General features: G+C 33.8%; 2 protein-coding genes and 1 long non-coding RNA gene across 18 annotated transcripts in view; 1 reads left to right on the top strand and 2 right to left on the bottom strand.

Annotated features, from left to right (window-relative positions):
* Positions 1-13,755, bottom strand: part of LOC109857847 (alaserpin-like) — a 26,507-nt gene extending 12,752 nt beyond the window's left edge. For 7 of the 15 annotated variants that reach the window (XM_020434579.1, XM_020434578.1, XM_020434581.1 and 4 more), the window contains exons 1-7: positions 12,686-12,734; positions 4,870-4,991; positions 4,574-4,756; positions 4,267-4,477; positions 3,907-4,121; positions 3,549-3,743; positions 3,328-3,463 (exon numbers count right to left, since the gene is read on the bottom strand). In XM_020434579.1, coding sequence (XP_020290168.1) covers positions 3,328-3,463; positions 3,549-3,743; positions 3,907-4,121; positions 4,267-4,477; positions 4,574-4,756; positions 4,870-4,991; positions 12,686-12,713 — 1,090 coding nt within the window. In that variant the 5' untranslated portion in view covers positions 12,714-12,734. Of the gene's footprint in view, positions 1-3,327; positions 3,464-3,548; positions 3,744-3,906; positions 4,122-4,266; positions 4,478-4,573; positions 4,757-4,869; positions 4,992-9,438; positions 9,549-12,685; positions 12,736-13,665 lie in introns of those variants that run through there. The other 8 variants (XM_020434586.1, XM_020434591.1, XM_020434589.1 and 5 more) reach the window with 5 other exon arrangements.
* LOC109857850 lies at positions 12,715-18,243 on the top strand. Of its 2 annotated transcripts, XR_002250548.1 has the most exons (5): positions 12,989-13,027; positions 13,651-13,847; positions 15,011-15,154; positions 17,993-18,088; positions 18,157-18,243. It is a non-coding gene; the product is annotated as an uncharacterized LOC109857850 (long non-coding RNA). The 2 variants fall into 2 exon arrangements; XR_002250549.1 differs by lacking the exons at positions 12,989-13,027; positions 18,157-18,243 and adding an exon at positions 12,715-12,768 and having other exon boundaries at positions 17,993-18,073.
* Positions 13,903-17,712, bottom strand: LOC109857849. Its single transcript, XM_020434599.1, has 5 exons — positions 17,577-17,712; positions 17,123-17,299; positions 15,754-15,938; positions 14,503-15,111; positions 13,903-14,430 (listed from the first exon to the last, which is right to left on the bottom strand). The coding sequence occupies exons 1-4, from the start codon at positions 17,689-17,691 to the stop codon at positions 14,935-14,937; spliced, it is 654 nt and encodes a 217-aa protein (XP_020290188.1). The 5' UTR covers positions 17,692-17,712; the 3' UTR covers positions 13,903-14,430; positions 14,503-14,934.

Below are 18,243 nucleotides of genomic sequence, written 5' to 3'. Positions count from 1 at the left end.
CACAAAGAAAAAAAAAAAAAAAAGAGGAAGTGTACAAGCAGAGAATTAGGCAAGTCTTACAGATCGTTTTTTACAGACCGCTACCGCATTTTACGTGTGTGTGTTCACACGTGTGTCAACGTCTTGGTTAACTTCTTGGGTCATGCACTTGGCCTCCGAATAGTTCGAAATTGCTTGAGGTTTGCACTACAAACGAAAACGGCTTGTTCGCATTGAAGTTCACGAAATCAGGTAGAAATCTTCGGTTGCTGATGCCTACCAGAGAAATACCAAATCCCACCTTGTGTTAACGTTTTTTGTGTTAAGATTCGAAGATTGACTAAGAAGCGTCGAAGTGCTTTCAAGTCGATTCAGGAAGACGATGTTTTTAATCATATAGTTTCAACTCGTTATTCTCAAAAACTTCTGCGAGATACATTTTTTTTTGTTATACATTTTTAACTTCTTTGTGTGTGTAAAATAGAAAAATAAAATGTAAAATAATTATAAAAAAGAGAAAACACTTAGCGATAAATATTAATAAATTTTATCTTGCCGTTTAAACTACAGATATATTTCTTCTCTTATCATCTCAAATCATAGAAAACATTTACGTTAAAAAAATGTTTGATCATTAATAAAAACAATTATTACTTTGTGTGTGAAAGAACCAAGTTAAATGCACTTCAAATTTTCGCGTTGCGCTATATAGTATACGTATAAAAAATCAAACGACGAACAAAATTAAGAAATATAAAGACAAAAACATCACTTGCAAAAGTTTTCATAAAAAATTTAAATAAAGCTAAAAAAAATAAAAAGAAGTGAACATCAAGATGATCAATAAAAATCACATCTCTCTCTTATAGAAAAAAGTAATTAAAAAATGCTATTATCCATGAAACAATTTGTATAAATTATAAAAAGTACACACAAGAAACTATTTTATAAAAAAAAAGAGTTTCTTAATCAATAAGTAAAGAAGCTTGTGATAATATCAAAATACGACCAATGTGAGCCACATTATATTAAAAATGTAAGTGTAAAACAATGTTTTTTTTATCAACAAAAATTTTAATTTCAAACTTCAAGTTAGACTCTGTCTCTTCTTGATATTAAAAATTAAATATAATATTAATATCACAAAAATTAAATCTAATATGTTATATTTTTCGTAAAAATTTGATTTTTCGTTTTGTTAAAAGCAACGCGACATTGTTGTGTTTTTTTTAATCGTCAGAAAAGAAAGATCGACGCGAAGTAAATTAAAGACTGCGGTGGTGCTCAAAAACGCTCGAGAGAGAGGTCTGACGGAAGCACCTGTCACGGAAGATCGTTCCGTGAATATCAATTAGTCGTTTTCATTGACGAGATCGCCGAGTTCCCAAATTAATTGCTCGAGTGAAATACTACCGATAGTATTCAAGCAAAAAAATATTTGAATCTCATCTGATTCAATACAGTACAGAAAAGAACTCGAATTAACTCGAGCACCAAACTGTTTGTGCATTTTTTTATTTTTAGTTCTTTTTATATATTTTTCAATCTTAAATGTTAGAAAGATTGTGTTTAAACATGCGTTTCTTGTTACCGTTTTTCTCGTGCGTCATCGAACAAACAGATAACACTTCGCCCAAAAAAAAATTCAGTCCGTGTTTAATTTCATGACACAGACCGAAAGAAAAATAGTTTCGTGATAAAAACGGACAATTGATAGCGACTGATAACTCAAACGACGAGTAACGTCGAGACAACAAGCTAATTATTGGAAAGAGGATATAATTATTTTTCACAAATAATTTATAGGTTCAAGTTCTTTTCTCGATCGACTTTTTGCCATTTTTCATCTTTCTTTTTCCTTAGTAAAGTTTATTAAGTTATTTAAGTGTTTTTCCTTTTCTTTTTTGTTATTTTATTAGTTTGAAAAGTGCTGTTTCAATCCAGAACAACTGAATTAATACATTCTCCGCGATCACCCACAGTCATTGATATCATCAATTAAATCGAATAAAAAAAATGATTCGATTACAGCGAAAGAAAAAAATTAAAAAAGTTGGGGCAAGACTCACATCACTTTCACATTGAAGAAATCTTGAGATAATTCTGTTTCAATTGTCACAATTACACTCAAGTTTAAAACAAATTACTCACAAGACTTTTAACGCGACTAAAGCGATATCGCGTTGTGAAATTTTGTAATTCGAGTTATGGTAATTTTTCTTATTTTTTTGTTTTTTTATCTAACACTGATAACACGAATAACATGATATCACACGATTCAAGTCGAATATAAACACTCTTCGAATGTTGCGATAATTATCGCAACATTTCATTTCGACCATCCTACTGCGGATAGAATTTAAAAAAGTTTTCTTTTTATTGTATATATGTGTTGTTAACAATAACAAAAAATATATAGGTATACAAATATCGTTGCGGCAATTGCGCTACGATTTGTTTCTTTAAATCGTCGTCTGACGAAATCAATAACGATTGTGAGTAAGAAGTGCGCAATCAAACAAGACAAGACACACAATGCGTTGTGGTTAAATGCTCATTGACGATGCAACAAGTACATGTGCACGCGTTAAAGAAAAAACCGAAGAAGCTAATAAAAGCTACAAAAGGAAAGAAAAAAGAATAAATACAAGAGAACTTTGAAAAGCATTCCGATGCAGATTAGCGACTTTTTTAATTGAAATGAGCGTGTAAAGCGAGCGAGCAATATTTAACTAAATTGTTTAAAAGCAATACTTAGTTTTTTTTTTTTTTTTTTTTTTTTTTTAAGCGTTCAGCCTTTCAAAATCACGGCAGCGTACAAAGTTACATACATCCGTGCCGCAGAAACTCCGAGAGCCAAAACTTTTGCAAAATTTGCCACGGAAACGTAAACGCCGTACAAAAAGATAGAAAAATATATGCGCACGCGCATAAAAACGAAATCGAATCGTTTGTTTCCGGAACAAATTTCTCAGAGTTTCTCAGAAGCAAATAAAAAATCTTGGCGTATCCCAAAAATAAAAACGGGCGAAACTCGAATAATCTTGATATTAAACAATTAGTTAATCTTTTATTTTTTTTTATATCTTATTTTTTTGTCATGTTGGTTTATCTTACATTTCTTGTTCGATTAGAAATCTCTCTGTACGACAATAACGAAACCATAATACCCATGAGAATATTATAAAAAAAAAATAAATTCAGAAATAAATTATAAAACAAATTAAAAAAAGCTTGCTTATAAAAAAAAGGATTGTTAAAAGTTAAATTTAAATATTTCGCCTGTTTTTATTGGCCACAAATGAGAAAAAGTAGATAAAAAAAAAACCAGATATTAAATATACTTACCAGTGACGGCGGCTGCCTCGCTACCTTCCTCGTTAACCTCAATGAAAGCCTTTTGAACAACCTTGCTGATCTTCAAAGGTAAAGAAGAGATTCCTTCGAAGTTGGCATGATCGGTGAACGGCTCGGTAAGACCCATCTGTCGACAGAGTAACGCCGCGCGTTAGACACATTCGTTCCATTCGTTGTCGATCAATTGCTCGCGCAAACACACGTTCTCATACCTTTTCGGCCAAAGTGTTTTCAAGATCGAGTTTGGATTCGGTCTTGAACTTCGGCAGGAACACCTGAACCTCACGCTCGTACGTTTGGGCGAGACGAGTGCTACATTCCGCGGTAACTTCGCTGAGCTTGTCATTCAACGCGGCGAGTCCGTCGATCTTGTTGGGCAGAATGATCACCATGCTAACTTCCTTGTTCTGTAACAGTGCGAATAAATCTGTGAATATTGTTTTTTTTTTTATCAAACAAACGCTGACAAAATATACATTAACTCGTGTCATCAAATGTTTCGTAGAATTTCGCGAAATGTTGTTTCAAAGAAATTTCAAAAAAAGTTAATTCGTGAAAAAGCAACATTACCGCGTATGGAAGTTCGATGCATTTAGCGTCGAAATCCGGCAAATCGGCGTATTTGTAGTTGCCCTTTCTGAACATTGTGGGAACGTTCTTCACGGTGTTGACATCAACGTGGAACGGACGATCGTGGGTGGCCTTCGGGTCGAATTCGTTTTGCCACTTGCCCTTGAAGTACACAGCGTTAGCGAGCACGAGTGCCGTAGTTGGATCGACATCCTCTGTAATCAAAACGTATAACCCGCGTCATCAAGTTATCACGCAAGATTCTTTGCAATTGTCTTTGAACATTCTCGTCAATTTGATGACGGAAAGACTTTATTTGCGTTTAATAATTCTTGCTCTAAAGATTGTTAATGTTTTTACCTGCGTTAATGATGCTGTCGATACGATCGTTGGTCTTTTCCTTGCACCAGGTGTTGATGGTGTTCGCAGCCTTCTCCTTCTGAGCGAAATCCACCGACTCGATGTCAGAAAGATAGTGCGTCTGGAGTTCTTGTTTGTATTCCGGCTTCACCGGAAAATTCTCACCGATGAACATCTTGTTGGCGAGCTTCAAAGTGACGTTCTCGACATTCTGCAAGAGGAGAACATACGTATAGTTTTAATCAATGCTGCTTGATAATTGTCACACATTATGTGTGTATAATTGTACAATACAAAATCGACTTACGTTCAAGGCTTGAATGAGATTGTGATAACCGTTCAAACTCTGTGTCTTTTCGGACGGCAGCTTGAGAACATCTTTAAACTGCGCCTCGGTGTTTCCACCGGAACCAGCGGCAGCCATGCTCAGGGCAATATTAGCGCTCAACGGCGAGCATATCAAATTGCCTGTATTTTCCTTTGAGACAGTCTAAAAAACAAAACAAAAAAAAAACAAAAGCGATTATCTCATAATATCGTAACTTGACGTCGCGCCCGAAGAGTCAAAATGTGTGTGTTTGTGAATGGTGAAATTTTATTTACCTTTACAAAACTTGTGGAAAATAACTGAGCGCCTTGGCTAACAGCCTGAAGGGCCATATCGGTTTCAATTGGCGATGCCATAGCCGACGCAATCAGGCAAAGTGATAAGAGACTCGTTCGAACTGCAACAATGAAAAGAGCATGAATTTAACGATTTCTTATCGCAACAGTCGAGAGACGTTGTTAATAATATAAAATATATTGTTAATCTCGATCCGGTAATATAGAATTTACGCATCTTTTACGTATCCCTGCGTTTTGTTCGTTACGATCATTCTCGAGGGGGAGAAACGTAATTAGCGCGCGATGATTTTTCTCTCACTAATTCAATACGCCGTGCTAATTCGATATTTCTTCACAAATCTTGTATGTGTGTGTGTGTGTTGTTAACCGACACTTGATGAAAACAAATTCGTCGCATTTAAATTTCGAAAATCGTTATCGAAACACCGCTTGCGCGGAGAGGTCGCGTGTACAAATCGATATAACGCAACGGACAACAACTTGTTCAAGGTGAACACGAAAGTCAACTACTACTGTTACGGATCCTTTGTACGTATATACGCACACGCGGATCGTTCAAGGATAGAAAATAAGAAAATTAGAATATACAACTCGAAGCAAACATAGTAAATATTTTTTATAAAAAAAAAAACCACACACAGAGAGAGAATTAGCACAAATATAAATTTATTCAAGCGTTTGTTTAAATTGTTCGAAAAAAAAACCTGTTGCTTGTATGTAAATTGCAGACCGAAGAAAAATATTTTTATTCGCAAAAAAATTATGTTGTGTTGTGTTTCGCTATTTTTACGCTAAATTATGTCTCGCTTGATATTACTCATCCTAATGTACGTTCAAATTTGATTGATTTTCTTACTTTTTTTATGCTACCTTATATGGATTGCAATTAGATGATTCTTGTGAAGAATCATTTATACGAGAATTTCATAGAAAACGAGATAATAACGATTAATTATTTGAATTTATTATCCATTATGCAATGCGCGCGAGTGTGAAGAATAACAACGAAGTATTGAGGTCGACACTTGAGCCAATATGCCGGATGTACGTGCAATTATATATATATATATATGTACATTTATATATGTATGTATAATCTTTTTTTCTTATTTAAGAATAATCTCGTATAATAACAATATGCAATTGAAATAATTCTCTACGTCAATTATGAGTTAGAAATGTCAATAAGTCAGTGTCTGAGATGATTATCATGTACTTTTGCACACATACGTCAATTTTTCAATAAAGTTTTTACATAATTTTATTGAAATTCAACAGCTAAAATTTACACATTTTTGTAATTACTTTTTTAATGACGTATTTTTGCGCGAGAAAAATTTCCACGTACACATGCATAATTGTGCGAATAATAAATGATTACGCGTAACAAACGCGCGCGCACAAACTCACCGCTTGAATTACTCAATCCAAACATCGCTAACTTCATCGTTAATTTTTCATCATCGCATAAAACATAAATCTGTTTTCGACGGAGAGACCATATGTTCCGTTTCGCGCTTAATGACGTGACTCTGAATCGGGCGAAAGTTTTTGTTGCCAGAAAACTAAATATTGCGAAGTTTTTGTTTCATTGTGACCAACCTGGGGGTAGCACTGGTTTGTAACTGTTTCGTGGTAAAATTGATTTCAACGAAAAAAAAAAAAATGGAGGAGATTGATTTCGACTTTAACGTTCGTCGATTTAGTTGCTGATAAAAAAAAGCGATATAAACAAGACCGTAATGAGAAAGTAAGAGATAACGTTATCGCAGAGGTCAAATGTACGTATACAACGACCTGTGAATAATATCTTATATCTTTAAGTAATTTTTAATTTACTAGAAGTTTTCAAAAGTTGTGTAACAGAAACACGATAAACGATAAACACCGAAAGCAATGTGTCAGCATCGGTCATCAAAATGTCAATGTCTCTCTCTCTCTCTCTCTCTCTCTCTCTCTTTCACTCTTAAATATCTACGTATATGCTCAATCAAAAAGAGCTAAGAGTTTATTAATACAAATAAAGTTTCTCGCACGCACACATGGAGGTTAAAGCTCATTTTTAAGTCAAAGAAAAAAGAGACTTCTTTAATATTTTTTTTTACAATGCAAAACACAAACAAGCTATCATTATTTCGGTATCTCCCGAAGCCAAATAAATCGATATTCTTTTTTACAGTTTGACCTTTGATACACCCTACTTTTCAAGGATGAATTTGGAACACGCTACAAATGTAGAATAGTAGTGTGTTGCCCAATACACGCATACACATACACAAAAAAAAGAATGTGAAATGCACAGTGTATATACCTATGTGTGAACGATCACGTACATACGTGCGCAACCGTGATTATTGCTTAGCAACATTTGCATCGATATCTTCAATTATTAAAAAATTTTGCTACAATAACGATGTCAACGATCGGAAAGAAAAATCGCATTCATTCACCGCGCTTATCGTAATAACGTTCTCTCAAAGCACAACCGAGATAAGCACGTCGAGAAAAAGTGCAAATCGATGATAAGTATAAGAAGACTTTTTATTGCAAACACACAAAAAATAAATGAGAAGGAGATATATATTTGACAAACATATACGAGGTGGAAATAACGGATGAGAACGTGTGTCGCGGTATTTAACACAATCAAGATAATAATAATTCCTACTGCTTCTCATCGGGGAAAAACCCGATTGTTTAAATACGAAATATAGATGTAGACACGAGAAACCGAGACGAGCAAATAAAACATTACGATAATCGTACTTCAGTAATTTTTTATCTCGATAAATAAGAAATGAAGACACCTGTTGCGTGTGTTGTAAAAAAAAGAAAATTACTTCGCCTTTATTTGTAAACATAAATTATGATTCGCACGTAACCAACGCAATGCCACGCGCAAATTTATTGTTAACAAAAAAAAAAAAAACTCATTGCAAGTGGCTCCGTTATTGTCGGACGGAAAGAATATCATAAAATTTGTTAAAAAAAACTTATTTAAATATTTGTAAAACGATATAAACTCGCACATTTTTTTAACTGAATAAATTAAAAAAAGAAGAGTTAGAGAAAATATAAAACAACAAAAAAAAAAAAACCAAATACATCTCTGCTATTTAGAAAACTCGAGCAGAAATAATGCGAAACGTCGAAGCCGGTATGTACCTCTTAGCAGTATTCCGCATTAATAAGAGCGGATCAATTGAAACGACGATACTAATCAACTGATAATGAAAGAAAACTTCATGCTGCGCAACTCGAAATGAATCACATCGATCGCGAACGGTACTGACATGGAATTGGAACCTTGGAGCTATATTATCTCGAGAGAGAGAGAGAGAGGAGAGACAGAGAGAGAGAGAGAAAGAGTTACGACTTGGGTCGCATTATCGCCAATTCGAATTCAGTGTGTATCGATAAACCGCTTTTAGGTTGTCGAGTCGGATGAAATTCGGCGATGCCTTGTACAGAGACCGGCGCTTTAATAATGAACGAACACACACTCGATATCTCTGATTAGACGCCTTGTGCGCGCGAACAGATTTTCGCGCGATACATATCTAACTGTACATCATTTTGAATAAGAGAGACATCGGTTATTTTAACTAATACACAAGTAAAATAAAATAAAATTTCAAACTAAAACCATCGAAACAAAATATTGAGAGCAACTTTATTTAGATAATTTTTAGATCTAATAAATGTGAAAAGAGAGTGAAAATCGATTTTTGCAACAACATTAACGACAGTTTTGCTGTTCGCTTTTGCGAGAAAGGCAAAATCACAAGGTTATTACAGTTGCGAAAGAGCAATCTGTGTGGGCCGACGATCACATTTTGATTTTATTAACCTTACGAGAACTAATTATAATACAAAGTACGTCAAGTTAGTCTTTGTGAAGCTAATTTAGTGGAAAAGGGAGCAAACTGATAAAAACGCAATTTAATGGAAAATTTGGTGAATCCTCAAAGTTTTGACGAATTGTATTTTCAATAACATCGATTGTATTTGTCAATGACATTCAAGATTGACCGACAATATATACACACACGTATATATTTTCTATAAGTATATACATCACGTTGCGAGTTATCAAGCTCAACATTGCAATGAAAAACATCTCCGTGTCTTGTTTCAATATGTGATCGTTGAACACACAAGTTTGAATTCAAGTTCAATCAACACGTGTGCTCATCATTATTTTTAAACTTAAAAATCTCTTATATCGGTAAAAAAAAAAAAAAACAAGTGTAAAGCAACCGGCGAACGTACATTTTCACAGACCGAGAAGAGGCTGAAAATGTTGGCACACATACCGAGACATTACAAGTTTTTTGAGATGACAATTGCACATTCGATTCTATTTCTTATTTCTATTTTGCGACTCCGAATAAATAACCGATTTTCGAAATTTTCTTTGATGTTTATTGTCAATCGTGTATGTTTTTTTTTTTTAAGATAAAGAAATCACGCGCGTGTCAAGAACCGATTGAATATTATTAATTCTGAAATGAAAGCGTCTCGAAAATTCTGATATCTACTCACTCATTTTGTTCGCCGACGATTGTTTCTTGTCTGAAAATGTCGAAATATTATAGCTCTTAGTAAATATACGATGTGGACGAGTCGACGAGCGACTAACTATTGCCGATCTTTCGCAGATACCCCGTCAAGTTAAATCCCGGGGAGCTATCCCCGCCGAGCGGGCGAGCGAACGAGCGAGCGAGCAAGCGAGTTTGTTGACGCAAACGGGTACAACCAATCGTGAAGAAACGTGTGTTCGAGCAGTTCAAATCAATTACATCTTCCTAGTCGAGGTTTGATGTGAATATAATTACAAGACACACGTAAACCGCGCGGAGAGACGTTCTCGCGTCGCAAATTAAAAAAAACGCCCAAACGCCCGAATTACATGTAAACAACTGTCGATTGTTTCGTGCCGATCGTCGATTTGGGTCGCAAAAAAAAAAAAAAAAATTGAAAAAGAAACGTCTCGCTTCTTCTTCTTGAAAGTACACGCAACAGTTGGTACATCGTGAATGCCTAAGCGCATGAAGTTGCACCAAATAATGTTTTTTTCATTGTTCAAGTTGTCAACGTTTGAACTTCGTGAGCGTTTACTTGCGATTGCGCGTAAAAATTATTCCCTTTTTTTTTTAACTAACCGAACGACAAAATAAATGTTTGAATAAATACAAACTAAATACACATTCTTTGTCGGGAGAAAGAAAAATTTTTGTAATTCTCTGTCAAGAAAAATCGCGAATAATCTGGACGGTTAACGCGGTATTTATTGAATTGCGAATTTGTTTAGCGCACGTTTATTCTTATCGCGTGTACTTATTATTAATGCGGAGACCGAAGAGCTTACCTAGCCCTTTACGACCTTTAGTAGAAAACCAGTTCTGGAAAACCAGTTATCACAGATGCAAGGTTAAATTTATATAAGAGCAACCACCACTTTCCCTTGGTTTTGATTTTCACAAGTATTCAATTGCACGCGAACATTTGTGCAACAAATGCCGCTCTGTGAAGAAACGCGCGTTTGCCACATACAATTTTCAACGATCTTTCTCGCGAGGGAAAAACACGAGAAGTAACACAAGCAGATAAACAAATCAAAAAAAGAGAAAAATTTAAGAAACACTTAGGTTTTAAATTACTACACTTTTTTTCATTTTTCAAGATATTACATATTTTATATATATTATAAAATATATAATATCAAGATATTATATATTTTATATCAAGATATTGATTTTATAATATCAAGATATTATATATTTTATATAATAGCTTGATATTATATATAAAATTTATTTATATTTTCAAGATATTATATATTTTATATACATATTGTTACTTATTTACTTATCATGTACTTTTATATGTATTTATTGTTTTAAATAATATCGAGTGCTAAACTTTTCTCACCCATCTGCATTTTCTTGCACAAAAAAAAAACGCCATTCGTTCATTCGTTAGAGATAAATAAGCTTTGCGCTGTTTTCAAAAGTGTTGTTTTAACGCTCATTGTAACATGCAAATGTATATGGCATCATTTAACGTCACGCAATATAACCCATACGTATGTGTTCATTGCCGTGCTAGAATATACTTCTTTAAAAAAAAAAAAAAACCCCAAGCGGCGAAGAGTCTACTTGCTGAAGATACGCCGGTGTGGGGAGAAACCGGTTATTCTACTACATATATGAGTATCCAGAATAGTTATATGTCGAATAGAGTCTCGACATATAAAACGAACCGTATCAAAGCGAGCAAAAGTAGAACATTTCGAAAATAGTCCGATAAAAAAATCCCGACCGTGTAATAAATTGTTTTTTTTTTTAATTCCTTCCCCAATTGTTAACGCTGATTGTTACTCTTACAACAACACACGTGACGTGAAAGATTTGTTTCTCATGGACAAAAAAATAAGTTATTTCGAACGTATAGTATAAAAAAAGACGCGTTCTTTGGATATGGGAATCGATATTAGTTTATTTGTGATATAAGTCTGTATCTGTGTACGTATAAAATATCTATTTATATAAAGAAAAAAGATTGTGTGCTGTTATCTCATCGATCACAAGCACAATATGAAATAAAATTTTATAAATAAATATTTTAATATTATCATACATAAACAACAGGCGCTCGCACACTGTGTGCCAGTGGACACGTAGTCGTTAGGATTAATTAGGAAATAACACGCTGTGTTTTCCATGTGGAAAATTTTACTCTCCGCAACAATATTGTGATCATTCGTGCGGAACACGCATGTATTTGCTTCATCGATATCTTTGTTTTACGGTTTTAAGTTTGTGAAACACGTGATATTTTTCTTCGCAAACATTACGACAAATTGTTTATCGCGCTTGTTGATTATTCAACGTTCCGTTGGTGTTGTTCAAACGGACGCGCGTTTAGATTATTAGGAAAAAACTATATGCGCATTGATGTTAAAAAAAACAAGCCAAATATTAAAAAACAATTAATTTATCTATTTCTCTCTCTTCTTTTTTTTTCATTCTTTTAGTCACGTAATTATTATAAAATCTGAATAATTTGTTATAAATTTCTATTGTTTCGTGACTTGAAATTTTCTCAACGTTTTCTCTTTTCTAAAAAAAAAATACACTTTTCAAGAATTTCGTAAATTTTTTCACGATCGATGACGATCATTTTGTTTCGAGAATTTCACTTTTTCACAAAAGCACGTTATCCTTTTTTTCGAACAAAACAAAAGCGATATACACTCTGCTATATTTTATCGGTTAAATGTTTACCGACGCGCATACGACTGGAATTTCCCGCGCTATTTTGAGGTTTGATAGTAGATATAAAACCGAGACTGACAAATTACTTCCTGCGTGCGAACAACTAAAAGGGGTCTGGAATATTAATAACCACGTTTTTAATTACGTTTTTATCTTTATGAGAAAAATATGTTGCGCGATATAAAAATATAATTCTATCGATGAACATAAATATACATATATATATATTTTATTAACACAAACTGTATTATTTCTGAGATTGTTTACTTTAAAAAATTCCGACACTCGCATATTCAACGTAATTTATATATCTACTACTTTATTTTACGGTTTCCAGAATAAAATTGGGGATTTCCTCACGTTTTACGCATTTAAATGCTGACGTCATCGAACATATATAACGGGCCGTCTCCTATAACTATGACTCACGCGCGTTTAATTCACGTGAAACAACATGCGTCACTGCCGCACACGATGTATTACAATCGATACGGCACATATTTTCAACATACATAAGCTGGCACCTGCGATCAATGACATCGATCGATCTAAAATCCGCGTCACACAGCTTCCGTGATTCACCTGACAATCACAAGTAATAACAAATAGATTATTTCTCGAAACATTTCTCGAAAACACTTCGACGCTACTTACATTTATACCACCCACTTGTCCGCCATGTCAATTGTCATCGAGTTTCGATCATCGACTTTTCTCGCTCGCGAAGAGAGATTCGATTAATCGATTAATTCGCAAATCGAGATATATCGTTGTCGCCCGATCGCGTGACTAGAGAGAGAGAGAGAGAGACAGACACAGGTGGACGCGCGAGTCAACAGGTGTCGAGTTGGCAGGTAATTTGACAATCAGAAATCACAATCGCGCTTTATATCCGGCAAGTTAAAGTAGTTAATGTCATTTTCATCTCACTCGCTCGCGTCTCGTTAAAGCGCAAAAATTTAATCGTCAATGATATTTTTTAAATCTCGATTGTTAATTTTCAACCGAAAATCTCACCTACAAAACTCACAAGGGATCGGTCTCCTCCGATTTCCTTAATCGACCGGTTCCACTTGGAATCGATCAATTTAATGTTACCCAACACATCAATGCTATTACGCGTTTGACAAAAGCGTTTTCTAATTGCAGTCATTCGGAAAAGTATGAGATGAAATAAGCAACGCGCGAGTGTAATTGCGGATCTTACACGGTCAATGATGCTATTAATGTTAATTAGATTACACCGATTATTATTAAGATTATCGCAACCGCGGTAGAATCGTAAAATATAAAGTCAGAAACGTAATGCGTGTACGGATTATTCTCGTATGGATTATTAATTACACTCGTATTTGTTAATACTGACAGACAGCGTCAAATGCTGATATTAAAAAGAATCGTCCGTAAGATCCGATATAAAAGAACGCAAATTGTGTGCGACACATTTATAATCCCATGTTTTTTATTTAAATTTAAGACATCGTGGACTTACATCAAATGCGGATAAAATCGATGGTACTCTCCGGTACTTCGAAGCTGGTGGAAAACACGGGCGGTGCCGATCCTGCGGCAACCGACTTCCTCGCACGAAGACTCGCAAATCGAATCTAATACAGAGCTATACCGTCGTCGATAAGATTACTCGGCACTGGTGTGCGGCAATGTGAGTCAAAGGTAAGCGAAACGCCTATATTTAACCTGTTTTTGATGTGAATTTCGACTGCGCAGGATTCGGACACGCAATGGCGAACAGAAAATCCCGCCATCTTCAAATCGAATTTTTGTCCCATTGAGAAATGGGACGGTTCGGTCTCAAAGTCGGTTTCAAAACTAGAGAATGTGTTTTTGAACATTTCTTCAAAGTGCAAAATAAATATTCATACAAAAACCTGTTTCTTTCACGCGATTTACATATTATTCAAAAATGTTATTTAAAAAAGTCATCGATATTCATTGTCCCAGGTCGTGAACGTTGTAAAATTTTCACGTCCACCAACCGCGCAATGAACGCATCAAACAGAACGATTGTCGTGATTTTTTGCCGAAATTTTTTTTATCGCACATCGACGGAAACATCCAACAGTCGTTGAAAAACATCATAAACGGTCGCTCGATTCCGCTGAGCGCGATAAATTAATATCGACACAGATATCTCGGAAACGGGCTCAGCGCTTCGAAACGTTGTTTATCTGCTTGTAGCGGCAGTCTTCTCAATATAGTGTTATCAGTAACTTTTTTCCTGGGATTATCTAATCGTCTAAAAAAAAACAGAGATTGTATAAATCAGAGAAACTGTAAAGTTGTTCGAAAATAAGTGTATGATACTTACATAAGATGTAACGCAAAATGTGACCATTAGAGAGACACGCGCGTTATCCCAAGAATTTCGAGCTTTAGTTGCCCTAAAATCTCTGAGTTTTTTTTTTAAAAAAAAAGATGAAATATATTGACCGATAAACAACGATCTAGCTTTCACAAAGTTCACGCTCACGAACTTCAATTCCATCCTTAAAACAACCGCTCTTGAGCACTTAAGCAATTACGCGAGCCAGACATTGCCAGTCGGTCCAAAGTATTTTGTGACGATATATTGCGCGGAATAATTAATTATTGACATATTTGTGAAATTGTTTGAACACATTTGTAGCGAATTTTACAAAAGAAACTGATTATTTTTTAAAACAAATTTTATAGCTAGTTGTCATGTTTTGGCAACCAACAATTAAATCTCATAGACCTTTTACGTGTTTCCGAAATGTGTCTAGACTTTACTGTGTTGTGAAAAGACATACGCTGTTGAATCGCAACACTTGCTTCTAATTCCTTTTTTCTTACAGAGATCACAGGTACAAGTCGGCTCGCGTGGTTCTCGATAATGCTTGGGAGGACACGGTGGTAGTTGTTCCTGTGTTTTGCAACAGCAAGGAGCATAAGGATCCTAAATCGTAATTACATAGAGAATTATATAAAAAAATTAAAAGGTATGTTTTTATATTTAGTTTTATAAAAACCTTATGCTCGTCAAATTATTACTGCTCAAAACTTTTTTAATCATAAGAAAAGAAATATTAAAGATGAAGCAAAAGATATAAAAAGTATATTTTGAGAAAAATTATATATATATAATTTTATATATATATATATATATATATATATATAATTGTGATTTATATAATTTTTAAATATGTTAAATAATGAAAAGCTCCAAAATCATTCAAAATAAGGAAATGCTGATACGGCAGTTTGAAGCAAACACTGATGTCGAAGTGTGAAGGTGAAAAATGTTTATTAAAGAATATTTATATTGATAAAGACCCAAATCGAGGGTCGAAACGTTTATACAGACCACACATATTCTTTAATAAACATTTTTCACCTTCACACTTCAACATCAGTGTTTGCTTCAAACTGCCGTATCAGCATTTCCTTATTTTATATAATTTTATTTATATTTTATTATATATTATATATATATATATATTTTTTAAATAAAAATAAACATTTAGAACAAGCTATGTAGTATTCACATATGTAAGATTTATGTGAATCACAACTGTTTATATTACATTTTATTTTGTACCTGCATTTTTATATAACAAATTTGTTCAGAAGTTTCGTAAGGCCGTTTTTCCGTACACGGCAAACTTATTTCAGTTTCTTCTTCCATCTTTGGTTTTGGCTTAGTGCAATTCTTTTTTGGTTTTCTCATTTTGGGAGGACATGCCGATTTAATTTGTTCCACGCTCCATTCCACGCCCGAATATACTGTTTAAATATAAATTCCATATATTCGAAAGCATCCAAAATATGTTTTAATATATATATCGAAATTAAATATTAGAGATTAGTAGCAAATCAATATCAATCGATGTATTTTTTTACGTTACGATGACGATGAAGTAACACACGTATATCAGAGAAAAATACTGCTAAACACGTCTAAATTTTATTTTCACATCGTTGAATAATCAAGATACATACAAAATTTACCGCAATCAATTAATCGATCCAGAATATTTTCTTGCGACGTATCGTCCGTCATGATAAGCAATGAAATATTTTGAGAATTTCTTTAGACAAATCTCACTTTTATGCGAAAATGCAATTCTTTATTCGTCATTATTCGTCAATTTTCTTGGTTGACTCGCACCGAAAATGTAGTGTAAAATTATCGAATATTTGACATGTGACATGTGTGAATTTTGTGAACAAATTGCAAATTTCAAAGTGAATACTTGCAAAATATATTTCACTTTATTTGTTAATTTGTGAAAAACAATACATAGTGTAGCTTCTTTTAAAATATCATAGCTTCTATTTGATTAAATGTAAGTAAGTTTTCTGATATAAAAAAAATTTTACATAAACATTCATTTAAGTCTTATAAAATACTTATCACTTTAACTTTTTTTGTGCAATTTGTAACTTATACTCTATAATTTCCTTCTTTAACTTAAAAACGTCCTCTTCATGTTTATTACACAATCTGATATATTTCTTAAAAGAGGTTAACATTTGATCCTGTAGGTCTAATTGTTCGAGTCTGTTCTTGTATTGAATAAATAACTTTTCTTGTTTCAAAAGTAGTAGTTTAATATTGTCACTTGATGAGAGTTCTTCTTCTTCAATTTTTATAACCTTTTTAATTCTGTTCTGACACAAAGAAGATACACTAGTTTCTTGCGATAGTTTAAAATTTTCCTCATTGTCTTGCGATAGCTTCTGTTGTTCTAAAGATGGAGATTCCACGAAATCGATAAATAATTGAGAATTTTCCTCGCATTGTAATTCGTCATTGATAGAATCACGCAAAGAAGACGCAGTTTCGTTTGAACGATCTAATTGTTTTGCTTCTGTATTCTCGAATTGCATTGGTGAGCAATCCTGATTTGGTGATAATGAAAATGAATGTTCTTTTGGCAATCGCAACGAGTCAACTCTTTTCTCACTATTCTGTGGTAGCTCTTGTTGTTCCAAAGGTGAGGATAACGCGAAATTGGCAGATACTTGATTGTTTTCTTTAGATTGCAAATTGTACTCAATGGAATTGTTCGAAGGAGATATATCTTCATTCTGATTTACTCTTTGAGCTTCCTTCCTATTGGATTCTATTATATCTTGCTGATCTAGAGAGAGATATATATAATTGTATTGATAACAGAGTGATGTTTTATAGCGTTGTATAAAGAAAACTAAAGTATCAATGTGAACTAATTAAAACTGTTTCTTTTGTACTTATTTTACTAGGCATCAGATACATGCCATACATAAATTTATGAAACTCTCACAAATTTACAATTACAAGAGAAATAAAAAACTACTTCTCAGTAAATATACAGGAGATGATTCTTTCGACTGTGTAAGCACATTTTAGTTTACAATAACTTTGATAATTCAACTTACTTCTATTTTCCTGCAATGCTAAAACTAATGCTTCTTTATTTTTTTGCTTTTGGACCCTATATCCCGCTCTTGCTTTTCTTCTTAGTTTTTTCTTTTTTTTTATTTCCGATTCCATCTTCCTAATTGCGTGTATGTTACTTTTTTATTTTTTATTGAACTCTATACCGAAAACAAGCATACACTAACGGTTACAGCATCTAGTTTATATACCGTTCAGAGCTGTGCAATCCATAACCTTTCTTGACATTTCTCGTCAGGTCATAAAGGTTAGGACACATATAGCCTATTTTCGCGAGGGGAAGGTTAGCTCGAGGTGGGAGAGGAATGAAATGTCTATTCGAACGGATATGATCGTTCAAACTAATGCTGGCTAATTTTACAAGGTTTCGAGCATTTTTTTGTTTTGTTTTTCGCAGGCGTGTGAACGTACAGCCCCCGTTAGCCATTGAAAAACCAAACTACTACTAAGCGCGCAGAAAATATAAAATCCATGCGACGGATCTTTTTTCAAGGTAATTGATAAAAATTGGACAGAACACAAAAAACCCCCATCTGTAATATTAAAATAATTTAATTACAGATTTAATTAAATACATAGATATTTCAAAGATTTCGACAGATCTTTGTGTCTGCCACACAAATGACGAATCTTAGTCATAGAGCGGCG

Source organism: Pseudomyrmex gracilis, unplaced genomic scaffold, assembly GCF_002006095.1.
Source record: "Pseudomyrmex gracilis isolate BER0280 unplaced genomic scaffold, ASM200609v1 scaffold_175, whole genome shotgun sequence".
In the NCBI taxonomy this organism is placed as follows: domain Eukaryota; kingdom Metazoa; phylum Arthropoda; class Insecta; order Hymenoptera; family Formicidae; genus Pseudomyrmex; species Pseudomyrmex gracilis.
Note: the sequence above shows the minus strand (reverse complement) of the source record. Positions and strands in the feature narration are given on the sequence as shown.